Source organism: Lycorma delicatula, chromosome 12 (assembly GCF_047948215.1).
Source record: "Lycorma delicatula isolate Av1 chromosome 12, ASM4794821v1, whole genome shotgun sequence".
Classification (NCBI taxonomy): domain Eukaryota; kingdom Metazoa; phylum Arthropoda; class Insecta; order Hemiptera; family Fulgoridae; genus Lycorma; species Lycorma delicatula.
Genome location: NC_134466.1, coordinates 9,283,623 through 9,310,404, shown reverse-complemented (window position 1 = coordinate 9,310,404; position 26,782 = coordinate 9,283,623). Strand labels below are relative to the sequence as shown.

General features: G+C 31.6%; 1 protein-coding gene across 1 annotated transcript in view; it reads right to left on the bottom strand.

Moving 5' to 3' along the window:
• Window positions 1–10,399: 10,399 nt before the first annotated feature.
• LOC142333349 (uncharacterized) overlaps window positions 10,400–26,782 on the bottom strand; it is a 101,683-nt gene continuing 85,300 nt past the window's right edge. Inside the window, exons 3-5 of the mRNA XM_075380371.1 lie at window positions 24,507–24,653; window positions 16,876–17,013; window positions 10,400–10,636 (exon numbers count right to left, since the gene is read on the bottom strand). Coding sequence (XP_075236486.1) covers window positions 10,400–10,636; window positions 16,876–17,013; window positions 24,507–24,653 — 522 coding nt within the window. The remainder of the gene's footprint in view (window positions 10,637–16,875; window positions 17,014–24,506; window positions 24,654–26,782) is intronic.

The following is a 26,782-nucleotide window of genomic DNA, read 5'->3' as shown; positions in this document are numbered from 1 at the left end:
AGTTACTGTTGGATACGTAAATTTTACAACCCTTTAAAGTTTGTTTGAAAACGATCCATCATTAAGTTTAACAAGATGGTGGACAAAGGGGCCCCGATTCAACCGACCTAGAGTTTTACTTGTGAACAACCGTCAAGGATGTAATGCACAGTAAGAAGCTACAGTCACTAGTGGAACTACGCCGTGAAATTGAAATTGCTTGTGAAGAATTCCCTGAAACTGCAAATAAAGTCTTACAAAATGGAGTCAATGTGGTGAGAGCCGCATTGTCGGATGGTGTGGGAGTTCCTTGATGAGGTTGCTTTGTTCAACCGACATCAGTAGTTTGCCTAAGGGAAAAGACTCCTACCGCGCTGCTGTAGGAAGCTAACCGAGAGATTTGACTGGCTACCAGCCAGATTAAGGCTCCAAGCGCAAGAATGGTGGACAAGTACTTGCTAACATTTAGCGGTCTAGGCGTGGCAGCGAATTGCTGTCTTTGACGAGATAAATTTAATTATCGATAGTCATTTATGTTGTAGTAGTTGACGGGATGCGCCTACCCACTTTAGTTATATATGACAAGTGGGCGGTAGTACACGAAAGCGAGTGGTGTATGGTAACACGCTTATTCCGCTCACGCGTTTAGATCAGCACTAGGAGCTAGTTAGGACACTGGTCGCTAAACTGTTTTGAGGCTCAGTAGCCGTTTTGGACACAGACATTCGGTCTTACGCTTTAGAGCGATCGAATGGGGTGGTGGCGGGAGAAATGTTCAAACTGAACAACCGCTATGTCCTTATCCATACTAACAAAACAGCAACCCTTGTATCTTTCACCTAACTATAAGCAGCTCTAGGTCAGCGTTTAACTATCAGACCCACCACCTCATCATCCTCGACTCCATTGCCAAGCTGCCGTAAAATCTCATCTATCTGACTTAGCTCTATTGCTTATTATCCGACTTAGTGTTGCAGTCTCCTAAGTGCTAATCTCCAGTGATCTCTTAGACAAGGCCATCTTAAATCCTGCTATCTGCTTGACTATATTATATATATCTAATTCAAGTTGTTTAATTTCCTTTGTATTTTTATCAATCGACTTGTGCAGAATACGAGCTGCAGTATCCAATTTACAAATCAACCAGCTCGTTGTCCGGGTCTCTTTCCTCAGTACTTTGAGGACGTCGTTTCGTTCGGTCTTCCCTAGGCCTACTATCTCCATTATCCATTATCGGCGGAGCCTACATAGGCAACGGTAATGTGACTTCAGATACAACCTCTGCCCTCTCCTTCTGGTCGATGCCTCTCCTGGATCGACCTTCCCGGGTTTCCATCCGTATTCTTCGGCTACAGAAGATATATGAAAGCTCGACAACCTGAGATTCTAAGTAATTTATTGAAAAACTTACTAAGCAACCTACTGCGCTTTAGGCATAAGCTATGCAATAACTTATCTACCTAAGCGAAATACCAGTCTCTGTTATCAGAAAGATAGACCTGCTATCTTGATAAACCTGCTAGTCTTGTTGCGACTAAAATTTTTCAGTGTTATTACTTTGATAACTCGTAAGTTAAATACATACCACAAACAGTACTACCAAGCGAATTTAACCCTTATTGCCAACAGGCAATAAAAACTCAAAATCACTGTAAAAAAGTCGTCCGGTGTCCAAAATCATCCGCTATATAAAAAAACACGTTCAGTAAATTATCCACCGCATTTGTTGACGTACAATCCGATCAAAAACCGTAAAAACCAATCAAAATTCAAGAACCACACAGAGCGACAAGATAATGTTTGGTTATATTCAAACCCGTGTAAAGCGGTAATGGAAGAAACCATTTTTTAATTTTTTCTCTATTTGGATGCGGATTTTTTTAAAAATAGGCGTAAAGAGCTAGTTGTAGTTAAATTTTTTTTAAATCTGAAGCTTTTTTTAGAAAAATTATTTAGTTTAAAAACTATTCGAGTGCGACAGGAAGAATTATACTTGTTGTGAGGGGGGTCTCTTAATATTTTTATATTACTTGTTATTACAGAACCGCTGCATCGATTTTCATAAAGATTTTTAACAATTCATGTCTGCCACGCAACGTACATATGTTCTACCTGCCTAAACGATACGCCATAATTTTTCCAAGCCGATGTAGGACAAAGCTTTGAAACTCAGTTAATCGATATATAAAACCGTTCGACCGATTTCAAATGTGTATTATACAAATAAATAACAAAATTACGCTTAAAAATTATCGGTTCAATTTTTAAAATACGTGTAGTTTAGTGTAAGCTTCGACTTTTGTAGACTGTTATAACGACAAAAATGGCGAGCGTCTCTGAAATTCATTTGGAAAATTCTGGTTTCGAAACCCGGTCAGACTTTTTTCATAAGAATAAAATTTATTATCTTTAATCGGTAACTAAACTAGCATCCCCGTCACGGCTTCGCCCGCGCTAAACGGTTACTTGTGTTTCCCACGATGTTTTTTTCTTAATTTATGTTTTTTAGTTAAGTAAACGGACGCAGGTGTGGCTATTCGGGGTGAACATGCAGTGACAGTGGCAGTGGCTGTATTTGTTTAGCCGCCGCTTTTAGATATTCACATAAAGATTACATACACCAGAAGTTAAGTAAATATGTACATTCGTCGCAGAGAAATTCAAAAAGTAGTAAATTTCATTGTTACTCCATTTTAACTCTTCAAACTAGGAATTTCAAAAAGTCGTTTCTTAGAGCGCAAAATAAACACCGTAAACTGATTTCTATGAATTTATTTTAAGATTTTTTTGGAACTTCGATTACGAATGATTCACATGTTATTTTATATTTATAGATATATGAGTTTACAGTTTTTAATATTCTTTCTGTTTTACTTCTAAATTACCCCAAGTCAATAACGAAGAGCTTTGTAACTGAGTCTAAAACTTGTAGTTTGAGTTTTTTGCGTATTAATAATAGCTTGTTTAAAAAGTAGAGAGCCTTTTGCGCACGAGATAGTTTAGCGTCCCAAAGGTATTGCGCCGTGAAGGCGAATTTACTATCCGCAAAACCGGGTTACATTTTACAATTTTATTTAGATAGACAGAAATGCTGCACATTTCTGATAGACAGAAACTTAGATATTACACATATATTGTCTTATACACCTCAACAGCGAATGTTGATAGTTATACTGTATAATATTTGATATACATTACGTAAAATTCAAAATATTATATATCCAAATATTGTATACAGATTTTTTATTCTCGACTATTATATTGGATGCAGGAATTATAATAAGACTCACGGATTTCTTGTAATAAAAATATTACTTTTATTATTATAAGAAAAAGAATTTTTCTTTTGGAAATACACACTTTTTATTTCACTAATATTCTATTTCAAACGATTTGAAGATCGGTTCAATAATAGAAATGGCATAGCATAACGCTCCATTCTCCAAATTTATACTTTTGCTAGACAAATAGCGATTTGCACGTAATAGACCGGGGGCATTTTTTCCACATTTCTTTCACGCTTACCTGTCTTTTCTGTTTAGCCTACTGAACCGCTGTAAGGTATTACTTCAGACGATGAATGAGAATGATGTATGAATGTAAATGTAGTCTTGTACATTCTCAGACCGCCAAAAACACTGACATTCACAATATAGTATTTAAATCCATATAAGTGACCTGCCTTTAATTGGATTTGAACCTTAGAACTCTGTACTACAAAATCAGCTGATTTGCGATGATGAGTTCACCACTAGACCGAGTAGGTTGCTTACCTGTACTAATCGCTGCGGTAGGAAATTATCATACATCTCCCTAAAAATACAAATAGGAAATCCAAAAGAAAAAAGCTTGCATTTTACAACAAAAACCCATCTCTACTTTTCTCATAAACATGGCCTACATTTTTGCTTCGCTATGTATCATTGCTGATACCCCTAATTTATGGGTAAACATAAATATATGTTTACCTTAAAAAATGTATATTTAACTCGCACTTCTATATTTAACAATCTGTATTTTTATGACATTGTATTTTTAACATGTCTTAATTGTCAAAGATAGCACAAAACTATTTTTGAAATTGTATAGTGCAGTAAAACATACGAAACTAAATCCGATTAAAATACAGTTAATAATTAAATTCATAACTGATTTATTAATCGACATATAAATTGTATTTACAATGGTTAACATTAAAATGGGGAATAGATTTGCGTTCATTATTGTAACGGTATTAAATTTCTTCCTGATGGAACAAGCCTCTTCTCTCATATCAACTAATATCCCTTAATAATAGCATTGCACATCTATGTAAATAAAAACATAAATGTTAGTTTGTTCAAAATCTTAAATCTCTGAAAGTTCTTCACAGATTGCTTTGAAATTTTGACACGACATTGCATTCGAAATATGCACATTTTTATACGCCTAGATGTCATACCTGTGATGGGTAAAAGCAACACACGCTATACTAAATATTTTACGATTACATTTCAATGTTTCCAATATGTGTGTCTGCTACAGACTAAAAAACTACTGGACGGATTTATGCGCGGGGAAAAATTGAAAAAAGTAAAAAGGGAAGGAGAAAAAAGAAAAGGGGAAGAGAAATTGGGAAAGGGAAAGGAAAAGTTAAATTTTGTGAAGTTCCATAATGTTCATCTTATTAAAGTTTTATCAACTTTCACTTGTGTTCATTTAATCTATACATACTCATACATATACATATATACTCAAATCTAGCAATAGTGAAGCATTGCTGGGACTGCTAGTATAAAATAAATAATGTAAAAGAACGAACCACAAACTGCGAAGACCCTATATAGGAAATAAGACAATTTATGCCAATTTATAAAGCTAATTTGCATTCATATAAAAAAATTAGTAATCATTTCTGAATAACTGAAGTGAAGGTAATTGTCACTCATGCAGGTGACAACAACCATCAACAGTTCCTACTTCTTTAAAGATTATCTATATTCTTAACTCTTTTCCTCCTAATTTGATATACCCGGCCAATATACTTTTCTATTCTGAATTTTTTTGACCAAGCTTCTATTCTCATTAACTCCATCGCTTACTTTATTTAATCTTATTCAGCCAGCAGCTTTTATGTCCCATGCTTTCCTTTTCTTAATAAGTGGATTTTTTCACCCTTAAAGAAGTATATTCCACTGTAACAATTTACAAGACGCTTCTTTAACTGCATCTTATAAATAACAGTTTCTTTCCTTTATGTAGTTATTTTGTAATTTTTAATATCCTGTGGCTCCACTTCTAAAAAAAACATGTCATCTTATATAGTTTATTCTCCTTCCTTCTTATAGTGATTCTTTTCTTTTTATAATATCTTCAACAAAGTCAAGATGCAGCAGGTTTCTTTCCTTACTTCTCTTTCTAATCCAAAATAATCATTTTGAGCTTCCTTAATTTTCAATGTTTTCATGGTTAATATTTTCTTCCATAAAAAAAAAAGATCAGTTTGATGTCCTGAATATAGACATATGGCTAATAAGAATCAAATCAGTGGTGAAATCAAAACAAAAAAATATAAAAAAGAGGCAATTTTTTAATAAAAATTACTGTTTTCAAAACAAAAACCACTGATTTACTAAACATGTCTGTCTATTTATCCAAAGTGATTTGTTTCAATAACTGGTTCAGACTTCTCAAAACTAGTATAAAAAAAATTTCCCATAATGAATACGACTTATTTAGAATTTCTTATCAAACTTCATAGATTGAATAGTGCATATCATTATTCTCGATTTCCTCTAAAAAAAAAAATACAACTTATAGTGGGGACAGATCAAAAAGCTATATTTGTATGGAATGAGATTCCCAATCATAAAAATTATGAGATAAAGAAATGCTTAAAAAATAATTAGACTACAAAATTACAATTATTACATTCATTTTAATTAATGTAATAATTAATTACTTAATTATTACTAGCATTATCATAATGTTCTGACAAATTTATTTTTCTCGATGTTTTTGTTGTAGTAATTGCTTAATGACATTTTATTACACTGATGGCATTTTGAAGTGTTGTTACAAACATTTGTAATGGTTATAAGTAGGAATGCATGACAGAAACCGGGTAAAATATATTTTACCACAATATTTTCATTCATTTACATATTAGCTCAAAAAGTTTTTCCACGTGGTTATAGTGTACTTACATGTGAGAAATCATATCAAGAAAATTACAAGAAAAAATAAATAAGCTTGTCAGTACGATAGTTGAAGTTGAGAAGAAGTTCATACGAATCGCATTTAACCCAACAATGAGTGTTCAGCGGGGTATTTCTCATCAAACTGGATTTCTCTTGTTTGTTGTGATTTCTCATCATTTCTTGTTCATTTATAAACACCCTTGCAGCATTCAGGTAAAACCTCAAGTACTAATTAATATATGAAAAGACAAGATGCCAGTTCAAGTACTTTAATATAAAGTATATTGTTATAAGCTAATAATGCCACTTTTTTTTTATTAACCGTATGGTTACATGGAACAAAATACTAACTGTTCACTTGAAAAAATTCCCAATATAAGCAAATAAAATTTCAGATAGCTGATGTTGCATTTCTGCAGTTCGATCTGGATATTGAGAGGTTGACAATTTAGAATGTTTATACAATTATAATTTATTGATTTAAAATGTTCATAATTACAACCAGACAATAATAAGTGACAATTAATGAACACAAATATTAATATAGTAATTACAAACACAATAATCAGGAATAGTAGTAAACGATAATATTAATAACAAATGTTAATAATAACATGTTAATAATAATTACAAATGTTAATTTGTAATTAACATTTGTTAATTACAAATGTTAAATGGTTAATAATAACAAATCAGATAATTAATACATTATTATAGTACATGACATAATAGATAACATAATCAAAACAGTAAATATGACATAAAAACAGAGAAAAATACATAACGTAATCAACAAAGACTAACAATAAAAATATTACACAAAAAATAGTGATAAATGTCAATAGTAAATAATAAATATGGATTACGCACAAGGAATAAATTACCTGGAATTTATTCCAGGTAGATAAATAGAAACTAGTAGAATTCACACCCATTAACAAAAGAAACTGCTAGTCTTAACCCTTTCAACCACTAGTCTTGTATTAACAAAAAATCATTTTTAGTGTTCACTTGCAAATATCTTTGCTATCTCACACTTATCTCACCTTTGTTATCTTCACACTTATAGAACAGTTGACCGAGGCTTTTGTTCACATGAATTCTCAACCCTGGTCTCTTCTCACCATACAACAGTGTTTATTGTTTGTCAGCGGGCAGTATAATAAAGGATTATTGTAAAGCGAATCTATTCTTTACAAAAAGGGTTCTCCTTTTTGTTCCTTTCTGGAAATCCTACAATTATTATATTTTCTATTACTTTCATAATAATTGTAGCAATTTATTACTCAGGCTCGCTATACTGGACTTATTACAAAATATAAAAAATATTTCAATTTATAACCTGAAAACTCCTTCTACTTATTATAGTCCTCTTTTTTACAGTTCAATTAGAAGAAATACAGCAAATAACAGAATTACCAGATAATTTTCATTAATGTATTTACTATAAACAAGTATTTGAAATCAAATCATCCTAATTTTTTGCTTAACAAAAAATTGGAATTAACAAAAACATTTGTGACTTTTAAAAAAAATTGTAGTCCCAAATTTTTGGTACAATTATTTAAAAAGGCGGATATAAATTTTAAAGATTAAAAGTATAATTTCATAACATCCCAACATCCATAAATTATATTCAGTAATGCGTTTGCTGTTTTACTTAGTATTTACATGTTTGTTGTATGTCGTTACTACTTAGACTTTCTTTTTTTTCTGATCAGTACATGCTTAATCACGGTAATACTTCATTTTACTTATGCCATAAGTCTCATGCTATGCTTTCATCAGATATTTTTATATGCAAGGCATAAATTCAACAACTTCAATGATGTACCAGAATTTTCTAAAAATGAAGAAGTGATTTGCTATTTCAAAAGTTTAACATTTTACATAACATGAGGGTCTCCTGTAGCGGCAATAACATACTAATAAAAACTCAGCTGAGATGTGTAAAGCGGTAGTATGACAAAACTCTTGTAGAGTCTTCCAGAATGCTATTTATTTACTGCCGTTATTCTGTGGTGTCATCTGTAAGTGGAAACCAACTGATTTCCCAATTCAAAATTATGACATTGAACACCTACCTCGTGACTAGTGGGTATTTAGCGATGTGGTATGTGTAGGGAGACAAAGTAAAGTTGTTTCTGGTGGCCATGGAAAAAGTTATCTTTTGAAACTTTAATGCTGATAATAAAGATGCTTAAGAATGTCCTTCTTCCTACAGAATTGAAGCTGAAATGGAAGTCATATCAGGGAAATGGCATGTATACAATGGCACTAAAAAGCTAGCAGAAACTATACACGCATGATGCATGACCCTGCGACCGTTCTGAAAATTTCAGTGATAGACTTGTACCTGCACTTGGCAGATGGAAGGTCTGTGGTTGATTGTTAGTAAAAAGCAATTAGCAGTAGTGAATACATTTGCCACAACATTAAATTAAATCTTAGTAGCATAAGAACCATAGTAGCAAAAGTTGTAATTAATAATAAAAATATGCTACTTGTATGATTTACAGATGTGTAGAAATTATGTATGATTGGCCATTAATAATGTGTAACAGTTGGCAACTACGATTTGGAGGGAGTGGGGATATTATAGAATAGACCCGCATTAAATATCAATGATCCTAAACAGTAAAGTATAAAATCATGCTTATTAATGAATTAATTTTTTTTATGTTTACACTTTTATGAACCTATTTTTATTATACTTAATAGGCAAAAACAAAATATAATGCTTGAATAATTCCGTGACTTCACTTCCTGTTTCCTATCATCTATATTTATATAAATTGGTAGTGAGAGAATAACTACAGCCTAATACTTTTTCAAAAAAAAACTTTACAAAATGGAAATTTCCCCAAAACATTTAGTGAAGGGGAGATCTATATGTTGATTACTACTATTAAAATTCAAATAGTATTCAAATTCCGCTGTTTACTAGTTAAAAAACATTTACACTGTCCAGCCCAAAGCATCAAATTACCTCTAAACAATTTCAAGTAGTAAATTTACTTAAAGGTGTTAAAAATTTTAATTTCTCTGTATAATGATTCATTAATACAAATAAATGATTCATTAATACCAATTATCTTATAGTTCTATTATAAAAATCCACTTTTATGATTTTATTGAAAAGTATTGTACTGTGTTACTTACTTAAATAAACACTAATTTATAAAAACATTATTTGAAAACATCAAATTTAATATATATATATATATATATATTTAAATACATTGGATTTTTGTGAGATCTTTTATAACTACTCGTCGTAGAAAACAATACAAAACAAGAAAATGTGTACAATAAACAAAAATTACTGTAGTTTACTTCTCCACATAACAAATCGCAGAAAATATAAATCTGGCAGTAGGTATATTTCCAAACTCTTCCTTTGGTATAAATATTGGTGAACACTTTTCTTCTTAAAAATTAATTAACAAAGATTGAAATGACATGAATTAAATTAACTGAAATCTTTAAATCGCTAATTGATTACTTTGTTTCATCTTCCCAGTGTGAACAGGTTTTTTTATAAAAGTAAAGGTTTTTTTATAAAAATTACAAGTGAAGTTTTTCTGACCAGTGTGAACAGAGAGATGCGCTTTTAAATCACTCCTGACTAAAGGTTTTTTTACAAAAATTATAAATGAATTTCTTCCCACCAGCAAGAACAAAAGGTCTGTTTTTAAGTGACTATTTAAATGACTACTTTGACAAAAGCTTTTTTACAAAAATTACAAGCGATTTTTTTTTCTAAGTGTTTAAATGATTATCTAAAGGTTTTTGACAAAAATTATAAGTAAATTTTTTCTAACCGGCATGAATAGAGAGATGTGTTTTTAAATGACTGCTTTGTCTAAAAGTTTTATGACAAAAATTACAAATGAATTTCTTCTCACCAGTATGAACAGAGAGATGTGTTTTTAAGTTACTCCTTTGACTAAAAGTTTTTTTACAGAAATTACAAGTGAATTTTTTTCACCAGTGTGAACAGAGAGATGTATTCTTAAATTACTCCTCTGTCTAAACGTTGTTTTACAAAAATTACAAATGAATTTCTTTTCACCAGTATGAACAGAGAGATGTGCTTTTAAATCCCATGATCGTGAACAAGTTTTTTCACAATTGCAAGTGAATTTTTTCTCACTAGTTCACAATTGCAAGTGAATTTTTTCTCACTAGTATGAACAGAAAGATGTGTTTTTAAATTACTACTTTGACTAAAAGTTTTTTTACAAAAAAGTTTTTTTATTAGTTCTCCATCTAAAAGATTTTTGACAAAAATTACATGTGAATTTCTTTTCACCACTGTGAATAGAGCAGTGAATCTTTAAATCCAATTTTTTACTAAAAGATATTTGACAAAAATTACATGTTAAGTCTCTTTTAACAACATGAATAGATAAGTGTGACTCTAAAGAAGACCTCTGAGTAAAAGACTCCGCATCGATAACTTCTTCACCAACATCCTACAAAAAATTAACATAATTATATTAACTTTGTTAATTTTAACAATGCAAAGTACAAATTGACAATTTATACTTAATATTAATATGAAGATGAGAACATAAACAGCAACAATTTGAATCTAGGCCAAATTGTAAAAATTAAGTAATAACAAGCACATAAGAAGATAAAAATTAACGTAATACATGAAAACACAATCCCCAAACTATGTGTGACATAGTATAGAAATTAAAACTGATCTGATAACGGAAAATTTTATATTTGCACAGGTGCTTCTTTAATTGCATTTTCTCATCAAGAAACACCTCTAGGTACTTTGGAGTCTTAATGTATTTTATGTGTTGGCCTGCCATTGAAACACAAACCTACCGCCTCATGTTTATTAATACTGTTTGGCCTACTGCCAAACAGCATTTGAGGAGCATCATAGTAGTCTTCTCCGAGCTGAAAGTCATCTTATGACTTTCACAATAGACAATATATTGCTTATAAATTTAATAAACAATAAGGAATATCAATCAAACAAGAACCCAAGAAGAAATTCACAAAACTAAAAATCTGAAAGAATTGGTTTTAATTAATCACGCCACTTAAATCCAAGAAAAACAACTATAAAATCAAAAGAAATGCAAAATGATATTTTCATAAAAATATGCTGGTTCAAATTGATGGAATTTTCATCAAAAATAAATCCCATGATTATTACAAAACATTAGGCAAACATTTACAAAAATATGGACCGTCAATATTAATGGTGAAAAATGAAAAAGGGAAAATAGGCACAAAATAATGCAGAAAATGTGGAAATATTAGCTAGAGCTTTCAACAAACTTTTAAACTGTGAAGATCCAACGGAAGTATTGGAATTCAGATCTTAACAATAAAATTCTGTCTTAACAATAAAATTCTGTCAAAATGATAGGGCACTGATGCAACGACTTCCAAGAAGTGGTAGAAGCCTTTAAAGAACTCAAAAATTAATTAGTCTTCTTGCAGTGAAGACTACATATATATTTCTTTACAGAAATATACAAAACGCAGTCAAAATTCCCTTACAAAATTACAGAGTTATCTTAAAATCTGGATCAACGAGCAATTACCAGAACATGTCCACCCATTGTTCAGAAAGGGTGACAGAACATATCCAGATAATTACAGACGAATTACTCTTCTGGACTGCACCTATAAAATTTTATCACGAATAATCTTAAATAAAATTAAAAATACTCTAGAGCCATAACTCTGAGAATTTTACGGTGAATTTACACTGTACAAAAGTAGCTCAGACCAAATTCTAACGCTAAATTAATTATGGAAAATTGTAAAATATGTCAAAAACAATTGTTTATTATTTCATTTATAGATTTTAAAAAAAGTGTATGAATGTATTCACAAAAAACGCTGTTAAATGGTCTAACTTTAATAAACACACAATAAAAAGTAAAATTCAGAGGAGAAATCTCCAAACCTTTTACAATATAAATGGGATTAAGGCGATGGGATTTCATCACTTCTTTTCAACATTGTCCTGGCATTTATCATGAAATTATAGTCCAAAGAAAATCAACAAAATATAAAAATTGGAACTGGGATCAACGCAATAAAGACAAACTATCTAGGATTTGCTGATGACCTTGTTTGAATACTGTAGGCATGTACATTAAATTAATAAATAAAAAAATTTTTAAATGAAAAATCATGTTCATTTAAAAATCAATTTAAAAGACCAGGTTATAGGTGGAAAACATCAATTTGTTTTGAAAACAAAAATGCAGTGACCAAGAGTGGGAATTATAGAAAACTATAATAAAGCTTCTCTGAATGAATATGTTTCATAAAAGGTAAGCTAGCTTTATACTGTTTTACTACAATCTTTGTAAATAACATTAAATAAGTTTATCTAAAGAAAAATGTATTATTAGCAAGCTTTGTGTATAGAATGAGGCATCAGCTCACTGTATTTTCTTTGTGACATAATGAAATATTTATCTATTGAAAGGATATGGACATACAACTATCATAGATAAACTCAAAGATCTAGTCAACAAACTTAAAACACGTTGCAGAGAAATTAGCTCCAATAAAATTCTGTAAAAAATATCTTTTTTTTTTTTTTTTTTTGTCTTCAGTCATTTGACTGGTTTGATGCAGCTCTCCAAGATTCCCTATCTAGTGCTAGTCGTTTCATTTCAGTATACCCTCTACATCCTACATCCCCAACAATTTGTTTTACATACTCCAAACGTGGCCTGCCTACACAATTTTTCCCTTCTACCTGTCCTTCCAATATTAAAGCGACTATTCCAGGATGCCTTAGTATGTGGCCTATAAGTCTGTCTCTTCTTTTAACTATATTCTTCCAAATGCTTCTTTCTTCATCTATTTGCCGCAATACCTCTTCATTTGTCACTTTATCCACCCATCTGATTTTTAACATTCTCCTATAGCACCACATTTCAAAAGCTTCTAATCTTTTCTTCTCAGATACTCCGATTGTCCAAGTTTCACTTCCATATAAAGCGACACTCCAAACATACACTTTCAAAAATCTTTTCCTGAGATTTAAATTAATTTTTGATGTAAACAAATTATATTTCTTACTGAAGGCTCGTTTAGCTTGTGCTATTCGGCATTTTATATCGCTCCTGCTTCGTCCATCTTTAGTAATTTTACTTCCCAAATAACAAAATTCTTCTACCTCCATAATCTTTTCTCCTCCTATTTTCACATTCAGTGGTCCATCTTTGTTATTTCTACTACATTTCATTACTTTTGTTTTGTTCTTGTTTATTTTCATGCGATAGTTCTTGCGTAGGACTTCATCTATGCCGTTCATTGTTTCTTCTAAATCCTTTTTACTCTCGGCTAGAATTACTATATCATCAGCAAATCGTAGCATCTTTATCTTTTCACCTTGTACTGTTACTCCGAATCTAAATTGTTCTTTAACATCATTAACTGCTAGTTCCATGTAAAGATTAAAAAGTAACGGAGATAGGGAACATCCTTGTCGGACTCCCTTTCTTATTAGGGCTTCTTTCTTATGTTCTTCAATTGTTATTGTTGCTGTTTGGTTCCTGTACATGTTAGCAATTGTTCTTCTATCTCTGTATTTGAACCCTAATTTTTTTAAAATGCTGAACATTTTATTCCAATCTACGTTATCGAAAGCCTTTTCTAGGTCTATAAACGCCAAGTATGTTGGTTTGTTTTTCTTTAATCTTCCTTCTACTATTAATCTGAGGCCTAAAATTGCTTCCCTTGTCCCTATACTTTTCCTGAAACCAAATTGGTCTTCTCCTAACACTTCTTCCACTCTCCTCTCAATTCTTCTGTATAAAATTCTAGTTAAGATTTTTGATGCATGACTAGTTAAACTAATTGTTCTGTATTCTTCACATTTATCTGCCCCTGCTTTCTTTGGTATCATAACTATAACACTTTTTTTGAAGTCTGACGGAAATTCCCCTTTTTCATAAATATTACACACCAGTTTGTATAATCTATCAATCGCTTCCTCACCTGCACTGCGCAGTAATTCTACAGGTATTCCGTCTATTCCAGGAGCCTTTCTGCCATTTAAATCTTTTAATGCTCTCTTAAATTCAGATCTCAGTATTGTTTCTCCCATTTCATCCTCCTCAACTTCCTCTTCTTCCTCTATAACACCATTTTCTAATTCATTTCCTCCGTATAACTCTTCAATATATTCCACCCATCTATCGACTTTACCTTTCGTATTATATATTGGTGTACCATCTTTGTTTAACACATTATTAGATTTTAATTTATGTACCCCAAAATTTTCCTTAACTTTCCTGTATGCTCCGTCAATTTTACCAATGTTCATTTCTCTTTCCACTTCTGAACACTTTTCTTTAATCCACTCTTCTTTCGCCAGTTTGCATTTCCTATTTATAGCATTTCTTAATTGCCGATAGTTCCTTTTACTTTCTTCATCATTAGCATTCTTATATTTTCTACGTTCATCCATCAGCTGCAATATATCGTCTGAAACCCAAGGTTTTCTACCGGTTCTCTTTATTCCGCCTAAGTTTGCTTCTGCTGATTTTAGAATTTCCTTAAACAAAAAATATCAATGGTGGAAAAGTAAATGTAACGAAACTGGAGAAAAGATTTCAAGCATGGATATTTCAACAATCCCAAAAATCAGAAACATCCTTCCAAAATCTAAAAAACAAAAAAAAAGAAACCACCTGAACCCTAAGGAGAATAAAAAGACAACATCATAATGACACACTGAAGTCAATAGAAGAATTCAATAAAACATTGTCGATATTCTACTACAAAACTTAAAAAATCAGCTCCAAAAATACACACACTCACAACCCTACTAATAAAGAATGGAAATGGTAAACTAGCCCGTAACAATAAAAACAACACAGAAATCCTAGGTAAATATTTCAACAAACTCCTAAATTGTGAAGAACTGACAGGAACTCCTGAACTTCAGCACCAACATCCCAATAACAACACTATCACAAAACATCAACCCTCCCATAATAAAAGAAGTGTACCAAGCACTGGATGAGATGAAGAGTTTCAAAGCAGCAGGAGAATATTAGGCTTGTGTAGAGATTTGAAAAAAATGTGATCAGAAAAAATTGCCCTTCATCAACAGCTTGTCAACAACTGGATCAAAGAAAAACTACCAGAAAAAAGGATGACAGCCCTTAACCCATCCGCTACACAAAAAAGGGGACAAAACAGACCCTAACAATTACAGGGGAATCTCAATCCTAAACACAAGATACAAAACTATTGAGTAGCTTTCCAGACCGTATCGTAAGTCTCAAGCTAATAATAGATTTAAAACAGGAAAAGAAACAGAGACATGGTGATAACATTTGTAGATTTCAAGAAAGCTTATGAAAGCATCCACAGAGAATCCTTACTAAAAATTCTATGACACCTTTGACAACATACCAAATCAATAAACACGATAAAACTGACCCTCACAAACACTATGTTGAAGGTAAAATTTAAAGGTGAGCTCTCGCAACCATTTGAGATCAAAACAGGACTGTGCCAAGGCAAAGGGCTCTCACTGCTAATATTCAACTGCGCTCTAGAAATGGTAATGAGGGAATGGCTTAATAGATACCTCCAAAAGTAAAAATATGCTGAAACATCAAAACAAAATGTCTTGGTTTCGCCGACAACTTGGCACTGCTAGATAACAACTAGATGAACTAAATCACATATATTAAAACTTCAAAACATTGCAAATAAAACTGGCCTCACAATATCATTTGAAAAGACTTCATTTACGTCCCAAAAACCAACTTGATTAAAAGAAGTAAACAAAGATGGTAATAAAATCAAAATAGTAACCCAATTTAAATACCTCAGAGAAATCATAACAAAACAACCTAAAAAATTAACCTGGTACAATTACCCAAGACACTAAAACATAGTTAAAAATCCAGAAAGCCATTTATGCAGGGAAACATTCTTCTACTCAAACAAACAATCAAAGACAGACAGACTCCAGAAAATCAGAAGAAGACTTGAAAGAACCTGCATCAATAAAAAGTACCACCAGAAAGACGGGCAGTAGTGGATTGTGCCCAACAGTTGCGTACAGAGTATCATTGATAATATGCGTAAGAGCAGACTAGGATTCTTAGGACATATCAAAAGGATGAAAGGTTCAAAACTTTAAAACAGCTAGTACAAAACAATCTCGACTCGAAAAACACCAAGACAGGATGCATATGGATCAGAGAAATAAGAGAGGATCTGAAGGAAATCGACCTTATACCAGAAGACACCGCAGAGTAAGTAAAATTAATCAAGAAAATCAAGAATAAAAACACTCATTTCACGCTCAAGCGTAAACTCACAATACGAACATTTTCAACATTAGAAAGGGCACACAGATTGGAACATAAGAAAAGGTACTGGGAGGACTGCAAGGCCCAAACAATCCCATCAAAGAGACTTCGATAATGGACTGACTAAAGTAATCCTACGTGGTCATAAGGAAAGAATAATCATAAAAGGATAGGGACAATCTGTTTCATCAAAGCTAATTACTTCCACATACTCTATTATTAACATTTTTTTGTACATTTCAAATCAAAATATATCAGGTTAAACATCAGGCAGGACATAAATAGTAAATGAAAATAAATAGACAAATAAAAAATCGAGAATTCTTGCGATACATAGCTTTTACATTTTCAACTTGGCCCTGTTAAAATATAAAATAGCTTACTTGTTTAGATATTGTCAGTTCATCATTTGTCGTGACAACCAAACATTCTGTTTGCTCTGTCTCACGCTTGATTTCTTTTTTAATAGTAGATAATGGATCTTCATCCAAAAATGAATTACCAGTTGGTGGATCCATACTCTGTAAGAAAATATAAAGTAATAATAGTTACAACAGTGGGATACGATCGGTGTGGTTAATGAAATGTTACTGAAAAATAACATCTGATGAAGTCAAGAGCTTGGAGGTAACTATAATGTCACATACAATTTAAGACATGTTCTGGATCAGAGAGCACTCCAAAGCATCGTGTGTCTGTTATATATACACAAGTAACATACCATCAAAATAATCTATGTTAATAACATGCATAGACATTGATACTTTAAATTAATAGATATAAAACAAAAGAAAGGTTAATTCTTACAGACTCACAACATTTACAGATGAGAAGCAATATTCAAAGAGTAAAATGCTAGTTACTTTAAAATCAAGCGGTCTTCCATGAATCATTAGAAGTTACATGAGTTATAATTGGGTGTTTTATCCTGACCCTAGTTATAACTTCCTCACAAAACCATATTGGATTGGCCAGCTTAAAAGATAGCGATTAGAATAATATTACATAACATGTCAATGTTATACTGTATATTTAACACAGGCATACCACTCAGCTCGTCCAGTTTCATTGAAAAGCTTCTTTCCATGTTCATTAGATCTAACACAGTAACAAATTATGTGAAAATTTGTAAAACTGCAACCTCTTGCCATTTCAAGCCTTTATAAACACATTATAGATTTTTTTAATGAATATTCGAGGAGAAACAAACAATTAAATAAAAATAAACATCTAAATTTACTGAACTATTTCTGGTAATGCCAGACTGCATATACTTTGTCTGGTACACAGAAAAATAAAGATTCTCTTCTTATGGAAAGTTTACAAGTACCATGTACAATTATCTTTTAGATAACTGAACAATTAGAACCAATACACCAAATTTTAATCAAAAATGTAATTTATATGTAAGATATGATTTCAATTTATAAATACAAGCAGTTGGAAAGCTGCCTATTTCCATAAATTAGTTTAATTTTTTTATTATATTGTTTCAAAATTTTTCAAATTACTTCATCTTCAGAATCACTCAGGTGAGTTTGACTCGGTCCTTGTTGAGGTTCCATTTTTTCACAAAAATTCCGTAAAGATACTGGCAACTCAAATACGATTCAATATTTACGTAATTACTATAATTATTATTATTTTTAGGTATACTGATATACTTACAACAAGTAAATAATACACGCTTCTTTCACTCTATCAAATCTGTTAATACTAACCAACACTTGCTGACAGAATAGATTACATATATAGGTTACAGAAGGTGTCAACAGATGACAGCATGCGAGAGGAATGTGTATTAGTATTCCTAGTGAGCTGCTGAAGTGTTTTTAATCATTCATCATCGCCACAGTATGTGTAAAAACAATGAAATGGTTGTAACTTAGTTATCAACATGGATCCTCAAAGCCTGTAAGTCGTGTGAGGAACCGATGAGTTCCTCACAAAAAAAAGATCCTAAATATTGCATGGAATTTTGTGTACATTCTATATAATATACAAATGGACAAGTGAATATTTTGAGAAGGAATTTAATTTAATTAGTTACTAATAATTTGAAACTTCAAATAAATTAAGTAGAAAATAGATTAAACATCTCCTTTATTGCAAGAGTAAAAAATAGTTTTACAATGTGGTCTTCAATTAAAAAAAACAAAACCATTTTTTTGTATTCACCATCGGGTCTATCTGAATTTAACATATAACTGTATAAAATAATTTCCATCTACTGAATTTTCTGCTACTCTTGATCTATGTTTATGTAGCGATCAACCTTTGTAGGAATATTACACTGATAAACATAATTTTTATTTTCTAACACGTGATACATGATTTTAATCTGGTTTTTGATGGTGAAAATGAATATGAACTCAGAATCTTTTTATCACCCACCATTTTTGAAAAATTTTTAAATTTTAATTAAAGGATTTTTTTATTTTTCAACATATAGTTAGCATTTTAAGCTCCTATACTGTATTTTGTTAGCTCATTTTTTATTGTTTAACTTTGTTAACGTAATTTGTAAGCTATAAATAAACGATACTAAACAAAGAATTAAATTATATCATACTCACATATTATGACATAATATTGAAGATTGAGCCTTCATGGACAAGATTAATCATGTCTGTGAAGGTCAAAACATGTAGCTGAAAATACAGCTGAGATGTTTGTATTATACATTAAATTTAGGAATGAATTAATTTTGTTCAGTCTTATTGCTGTCTTAAGTTTGTTAACAGTGCAGTGTCATAATGCCTTGAAATTGTGTAAATGATGTGGATGCCTTTTGTTATGTATGGGGTGAGTTTACCGTAAAATCATAGAAAAAACATTACACCTTTAATTAAAAAAGCACATCATTTGTACTTTCAGTGTAAAATTGGTGATCAGGATAAGACGTGGGCTCCTGTATAGTATGCGCTAATTATTCTGTATATTTAAGAGGATGGCTAAAAGGTACACGGAAGACTTTGCCATTTGAAGTACGTATGGTTTGGCGTGAACCAAAGGATCATGTAATCGATTTTTACTTTTGTTTAACAAGCGTGTCTGGAATTTCTAAAAAAATCTAAACCTACTGTAAAATATCTTTCATTGCAATCTGTAATCAGGCTTGTACCTAACAGTGAAATTATTTCCAGTTCCTTCGCCACCTGTGAATGTATGTAGCGATGAAGAATCAGGCAGTACTGTTAACAATGATTTTGATTTTGAATTATCTTCCAATAAGCCACATCTTATATCACAAGGTAATTAAATGACTCTGTTAGCGACTTAAATTTATCAAAAAATCAAGCTGAACTGTTAGGATCAAGACTGCAAGGTTGGAATTTACTTTAAAAAAATACAAAAATTTAGAACTTTCAAAGCTAACAAAAAGAACTTTCTCTGTAACTTTCCTTTATTGATGAAAATAATTTGGTTTATTGCACAAATATTGATGAGCTTATGTTGCACTTAGGACAAGTTCATAAGCCTGAGAACTGGCGCCTTTTCATAAATTCATCCAAGTATAGTTTAAAAGTGGTTCTACTACACAATAATAACAAATATCCTTTGATATCAATCCCTTATGATATTAATTTGAAAGAGACATACAATGTGATGAAAGACGTTCTTGAAAAATTAAATTATAAAAAACACAGCTGGACATATGTGGTGATTTGAAAATTATAGCTATTTTGTTAGGCATGCAGTTAGGCTATACTAAGTACATGTGTTTTCTTTGCGAATGGGGCAGCCGAGCTAGGGATAAACATTATGTTACCCAAAAGTGGAAGAAATGAGACAACTTAACTCCAAATGGGAAAAAATATTTTTCATGACCCTTAGTTGAATCCAAAAAAATATTTTTACCCCCTTTTCATAGCTAGTACTAATGAAAAATTCTGTAAAAGCAATGAAGAAGGATAGTCCCGGATTTTTTTACATCAGGCAGAAATTTCCAAATGTAAGTAAAGGAAAAATTAAAGAAGGAATATTTGTTGGTTGTAAAATAAGAGAGCTGGTCAAAGATGATGTATTTTAACTCGATGTTAAATAATGTAGAAAGTGCAGCAGTGGCGTCATTTAAAGACTTTTGGAAAAATTTTCTCAGCAAACATCAATAGAAAAATGTTTGCACCAAAACACTGTCTAAATGCTTTAAAGACTGTCTAAAAGACCAGGTTACTGGTGGAATCATAAAGTAACACATCAATCTTGTTTGAAAACAAAAATGCAGTGACCTAGAATGGACATTATCAAAAACTATAATAAACTTGTCGTAACTGAATATGTTTCATAAAAGGAAGGATAGCTTTGTATTGCTTTACTATCTTTTAAAAGTCTCTTTTACAACCTTTCTAAAGAACATTGAATATGTGTGTATAATGAAAAACTATATGAAAAGTTATATGGGTTTTTTATGGGTGTATAAAGCCAGCTTTGTGTACAGGATGAGGCATCAGCTCACTGAATTTTCTTTGTGACATAATGTTGTAAAATATGTTTATCTATTGTAAAAGGATAGGGGGGCAATCTGTTCATCAAAGCTAACTCTATTAATAATGTTTTTTAAACTTTTAATCAAAATATCTCGTGTCAAACAAGAATGCAAAACTTTTTTTGTCTTCAGTCATTTGACTGATTTGATACAGCTCTCCAAGATTCCCTACCTAGTACTAATCATTTCATTTCGGTATACCTCCTACATCCTACATCCCTAACAATTTGTTTTACACATTCCAAATGTTGCCTGCCTGCACAATATTTCGCTTCGACCTGTCCCTCCAATATTAAAACGACTATACCAGGATGCCTTAATATGTAGCCCATAAGTCTGTCTCTTCTTTTAACTATATTTTTCCAAATGATTCTTTCTTCATTGATTTGCTGCAACACCTCTTCATTTGTCACTTTATCCACCCATCTGATTTTTAACATTCTCCTATAGCACCGCATTTCAAAAGCTTCTAATCTTTTCTTCTCAGGTACTCTGATCGTCCAAGTTTCACTTCCATATAAAGCTATGCTCCAAACATATACTTTCAAAAATCTTTTCCTCATGTTTAAATTAATTTTTGATGTAAACAAATTATATTTCTGACTGAAGGCTCGTTTCGCCTGTGATATTCGGCATTTTATATCGCTCCTGCTTATTCCATCTTTAGCAATTCTACTTCCCAAATAACAAAATTCTTCTACCTCCGCAATCTTCTTATTTTTACATTCAGTGGTCCATCTTCGTTATTTCTACTACATTTCATAACTTTCATTTTGTTCTTGTTTATTTTCATGAGGTAGTTCTTATGTAAGACTTCATCCATACCGTTCATTGTTCCTTCTAAATCTTTTTTACTCTCAGCTAGAATTACTATATCATCAGCAAATTGTAACATCTTTGTCTTTTCTCCTTGTACTGCTGTTACTCTGGATCTAAATTGTTCTTTAACATCAACTGCTAATTCTATAAAAAGATTAAAAAGTAACGGGGATAGGGAACATCCTTGTCAGACTCCCTTTCTTATTACGGCTTCTTTCTTATGTTCTTCAATTATTACTATTGCTGTTTGGTTCCTGTAAATGTTAGCAATCATTCTTCTATCTCTGTATCTGAACCCTAATTTTTTTAAGATACTGAACACTTTTTCCAGTCTACATTATCAAATGCTTTTTCTAGGTCTATAAATGCCAAGTATGTTGGTTTGTTTTTCTTTAATCTTCCTTTAACTATTAATCTGAGTGCTAAAATTGTTTCTCTTGTCCCTAGACCTTAAAACCAAATTAGTCTTCTTCTAACACTTTTTCCACTCTCCTCTCAATTCTTTTGTACAGAATTCTAGGTAAGATTGTTGATGCATGGCTAGTTAAGTTAACTATTCTATATTCTTCACATTTATCTGCTCCTGCTTTCTCTGGTATCTGGTATCATGACTATAACACTCTTTTGAAAGTCTGATAGAACTTCCCCCTTACCACAAATATTACATACTAGTTTGTATAATCTATCAGTTGCTTCCTCACTGGCACTGTACAGTAATTCTGCAGGTATTCTGTCTATTCCAGGAGACTTTCTGCCATTAAAATCTTCTAGTGCTCTCTTAAATTCAGATCTCAGTATTGTTTCTCCTGTTTCATTCTCTTTGACTTCCTCTTTTTTTCTCTAGAACATCATTTTCTAATTCATTCCCTCCATATAACTCTTCAATATATTCCACCCACATATCGACCTTTCTTTCGTATTATAGATCGGAGTACCATCTTTGTTTAACACATTATTAGATTTTAATTTATGAACCCCAAAATTTCCTTAACTTTCCTGTATGCTCAATCTATTTTACCAATGATCATTTCTCTTTCCACTTCTGAACACTTTTCTTTAATCTATTCTTCCTTCTCTAGTTTGCACTTCCTGTTTATAGTATTTCTTAAATGTCGATAGTTCCTTTTACTTTCTTCATCACTAGAATTCTTATATCTTCTACGTTCATCCATCAGCTGCAATATATCCTCTGAAATATCCTCTGGTTTTCTACCAGTTCTACCTAAGTTCTCTTCTACTGATTTAAGAATTTCCTTTTTAACATTCTCCCATTCTTGTTCTATATTTTCTACCTTATCTTTTTTACTAAGACCTCTTGTGATGTCCTCCTCAAAAATCTTCTTATCTCCTCTTCCTGAAGCTTCTCTAAATTCCACCGATTCATTTGACACCTTTTCTTCAGGTTTTTAAACCCCAACCTACATTTTATTATCACTAAATAACATGATAAATGACATGGAGCATTGCTATCAATGTCTGCTCCAGGATAAGCTTTGCGGTCGACGAGTTGATTTCTAAATCTTTGCTTAACCATGTGATACAATCTATCTGATACCTTACAGTAACACCTGGCTTTTTCCATGTGTATATTCTTCTATTATGAGTTTTAAATTGGATGTTGGCAATTACTAAATTATACTTCGTGCAAAACTCTATAAGTCGGTCCGTTCTTTCATTCCTTTTGCCCAGCCCATATTCTTCCACTATAATTCCTTCCTTGCCTTTTTTTCCAATGCTTGCATTCCAATCTCCAACTATTATTAAATTTTCGTCTCCTTTTTTTGTGTTTAATTACTGCATCAATTTTTTCATATACACACTCACCTCATCATCATCATCATGGCGCTTGTAGGCATACAGATGTTAACAATTTTTGTTGGTTTAGGTTTTGATTTTATCCTTATTATAATGATTCTATTCCTATTCATTGTGAAATACTCTACTCTCTTCCCTATCATCTTGTTCATTAGGAAACCTACTTGTGCCTGCCCATTATTTGAAACCGAGTTAATTATTCTAAAATCACCTGACCAAAAGTCGTTTTCCTCTTCCCAACGAACCTCACTAAGCCCTACTACATCTACCTTTATCCTATCCATTTCCTTCTTTAAATTTTCTAACCTACCAATCTTTTTTTAGACTTGTAACATTTCACGCTCTGACTCTAGAATGTTATTTTTTAATTTTCTGGTGACCCCCTTCTTCGTGGTCCCCACGCGGAGATCCAAACAGGGGACTAGTTTACCTATGGAATATTTTACCAAGGAAGGCGCCTCCATCTTTGTTATACGAAAATGTAGAGAGCTACATTTTCTTGGAAAAAAGCAACTGTAGTTTTTCATTGCTTTCAGCTGCACAGTACTCAGAAGACTGAGTGATGTTTATATGGCCATTTAAGTCATCCTGACCTATGCCCTTAACAACCACTGAAAGAGTTGCTGCCCTCTTTCAGGAATCATTCCTTAATATGGCCCTCAAAAGCTACCTCTCCGATATGGTTGCACCTTCGGTCCAGCTAATCTGTCACTGAGCACTCAAGCCCCCTCACCATCAGCAAGGTCTCATGATTCATAGAGAGAGTGCAAAACATTAGGTAGGCCATAACAGTAATGAAAATATCTAGACGACTAGAAAAATTGAGAATTCTTTCAATAAGTTGGTTTTACATTTTTAATTTAAATCAAGTTAAAATAGAAAATAGCTTACTTGTTTAGATATTGTCAGTTCGTCACCTGTCATGGTAACAGGTACAAACAAATATTCTGCTTGCTCTGTTTCACGCTTGATTTCCTTTTTAATAGTGAAGGATAATGGATCTTCCAAAAATGAATTACCGGTCGGTGGATCCATATTCTGTAAGAAAATATAAAGTAATAATAACAGTTTATTATAACGATCAGACATACAATTAGTGTGGATAATGAAATGATCCTGAAAAATAACATCTGATGAAGTCAACAGCTTGGAGCTAAATATAATTTACAGATAATTTAAGACGTTCTGGAACAGAGCGCACTACTATACATCAACCTGTGTCTTTTATGGATGTAAATGTCTTACTATTAACATAATAGGGTAAACATTGAATACTCTTAATGAAAGAAGCTAGTTTAAAAAAAAATTTAACTGTCAAATAAAAAATACATTTAATGTGCATCTTATAACAAACACCACAAGAAAATCAGAGTTGTACGGCATAACTGAAAGAACACTGAATTTCTAAATCTCAAAAATAATAAAAATATAATGCATATAACAAGAGCAAAGGCCATTGTTATTTATTATTCAATATGATACAATTTTGGCAAAAAAATGCTTAGAAAGACTTAGATGCTTTAAATACAGAAGGATTATTTAATCCTGTAAGTATTACTAAGGCGATCAATAATATAAAATAGAAGGAAAGCTAAGACTTATAGAATCAAATCATCTCCAGATGAGAAGAACAGTCAAACAGTAAGATGCCAGTTACATAAAATTAAGTAGTCTTCAATGAAAAATTAGAAGCCCATAAGTCAAAAGGGGTGTACTAACCTAACCATAGTTGTAACTTTCTCACACAAACATCTTGGATTGACAAATGCCAAGGCAACACCAACTGTATAACATAATATGGTCTAACATCTCAATAATACACCATGTTTTTGTAATACAAGCATACCACTCATCTCAAAGGTTTCATCGACAAGCTTTTTTCCATGTTTATTCAATCTGATACAATAATGTGTCTTGTGAAAACTTGCAAGTTGCAGCCTCTCATATGCCATTATCCTGCCTTAATAAACAAATCGATTTTTAGGATGAAAATTCCAGGAGAAGCAACAATTAACTAAACACATCAAAATTTAATTATGCTACTTCTGGTAATGCCACACTGCATATATTTTGTCTGCTACACAGAAGCCATTGTGAAAGGTGTAAAAATTTTTTAACATAAAAATATGAGATTATATCTTCTTTTAGAAAGTTTACAAGTACCGTGTACAATTATCTTTTAGATAATTAAATGATTAGAACCAGTAAACCAAATTTTAACCAAAAATGTAATTTATATGTAAGATATAATTTCAATTTAAAAACACAAGCAGATGAAAAGCTGCATTCTCCATAAATTTGTTTAATTTTTTTATTATGTTATTTCAGAATATTTCAAATTATTTCATCTTCAGAATCACTCTGAATATCAGTCTGTTGTATATGAACAATTTTCATTTTCCTCGTAGGCTGAGTTTGACTTGATTAATTTTTATTATACTGGTTTAAGAATACTTCAAAGACAGATCCTAAATATTGCAAGAAATTTTGTTGCAATATTTAGTTCTATCTGAACAACATACAAGAGCCAGTGAATACTTTTATATAAATTTTTAATTTAATTAGTTACTAATAATCTATTTGAAACTTCACACAGATTTAAAAGAAAATAGCTTTAACACATCCTTTATTGCAAGTAAAAAATATTTCTACAATGTGTAGTTACATAAAATAGTTCTAAAATTAAAAAAGCAAAACCATCAGATTGTATTCACTATCTGGTCTACCTGCACTTAACAGGTAACTGTATAAAACAACTTCCATCTATTGAATTTTGTGCTACTCTTGATCTATGTTAATGTACCGATTAACCTGTTAACTTCACAGTTCAACAAAAAAAAAAAAGAAAAATAATTTGGACCTGAAATAAAAGTAGGTAAATGAGGATGTATTTTTTATGCTGAATCTTAAAATGAAATCAGTTTTTCTTCATCACCCTCATATTTTTAGTCGTGTCCCTTCAAAAATATTGAGAAACTTCTTAAATAATAGAATACAAAAATAATAAAGATTAAAATTTCTACTTTTATTTTGCAGATATTTAATTTATTTTTTCTTATTTTCCTTTTGTGTTCGGCGGTGAAGTCTTCCCTTTTTATCATTCAGCAGTAGTTACTCATCATAGATTCATCACATCTGTCTTTATAACATTGTTCTATCTGCAATAT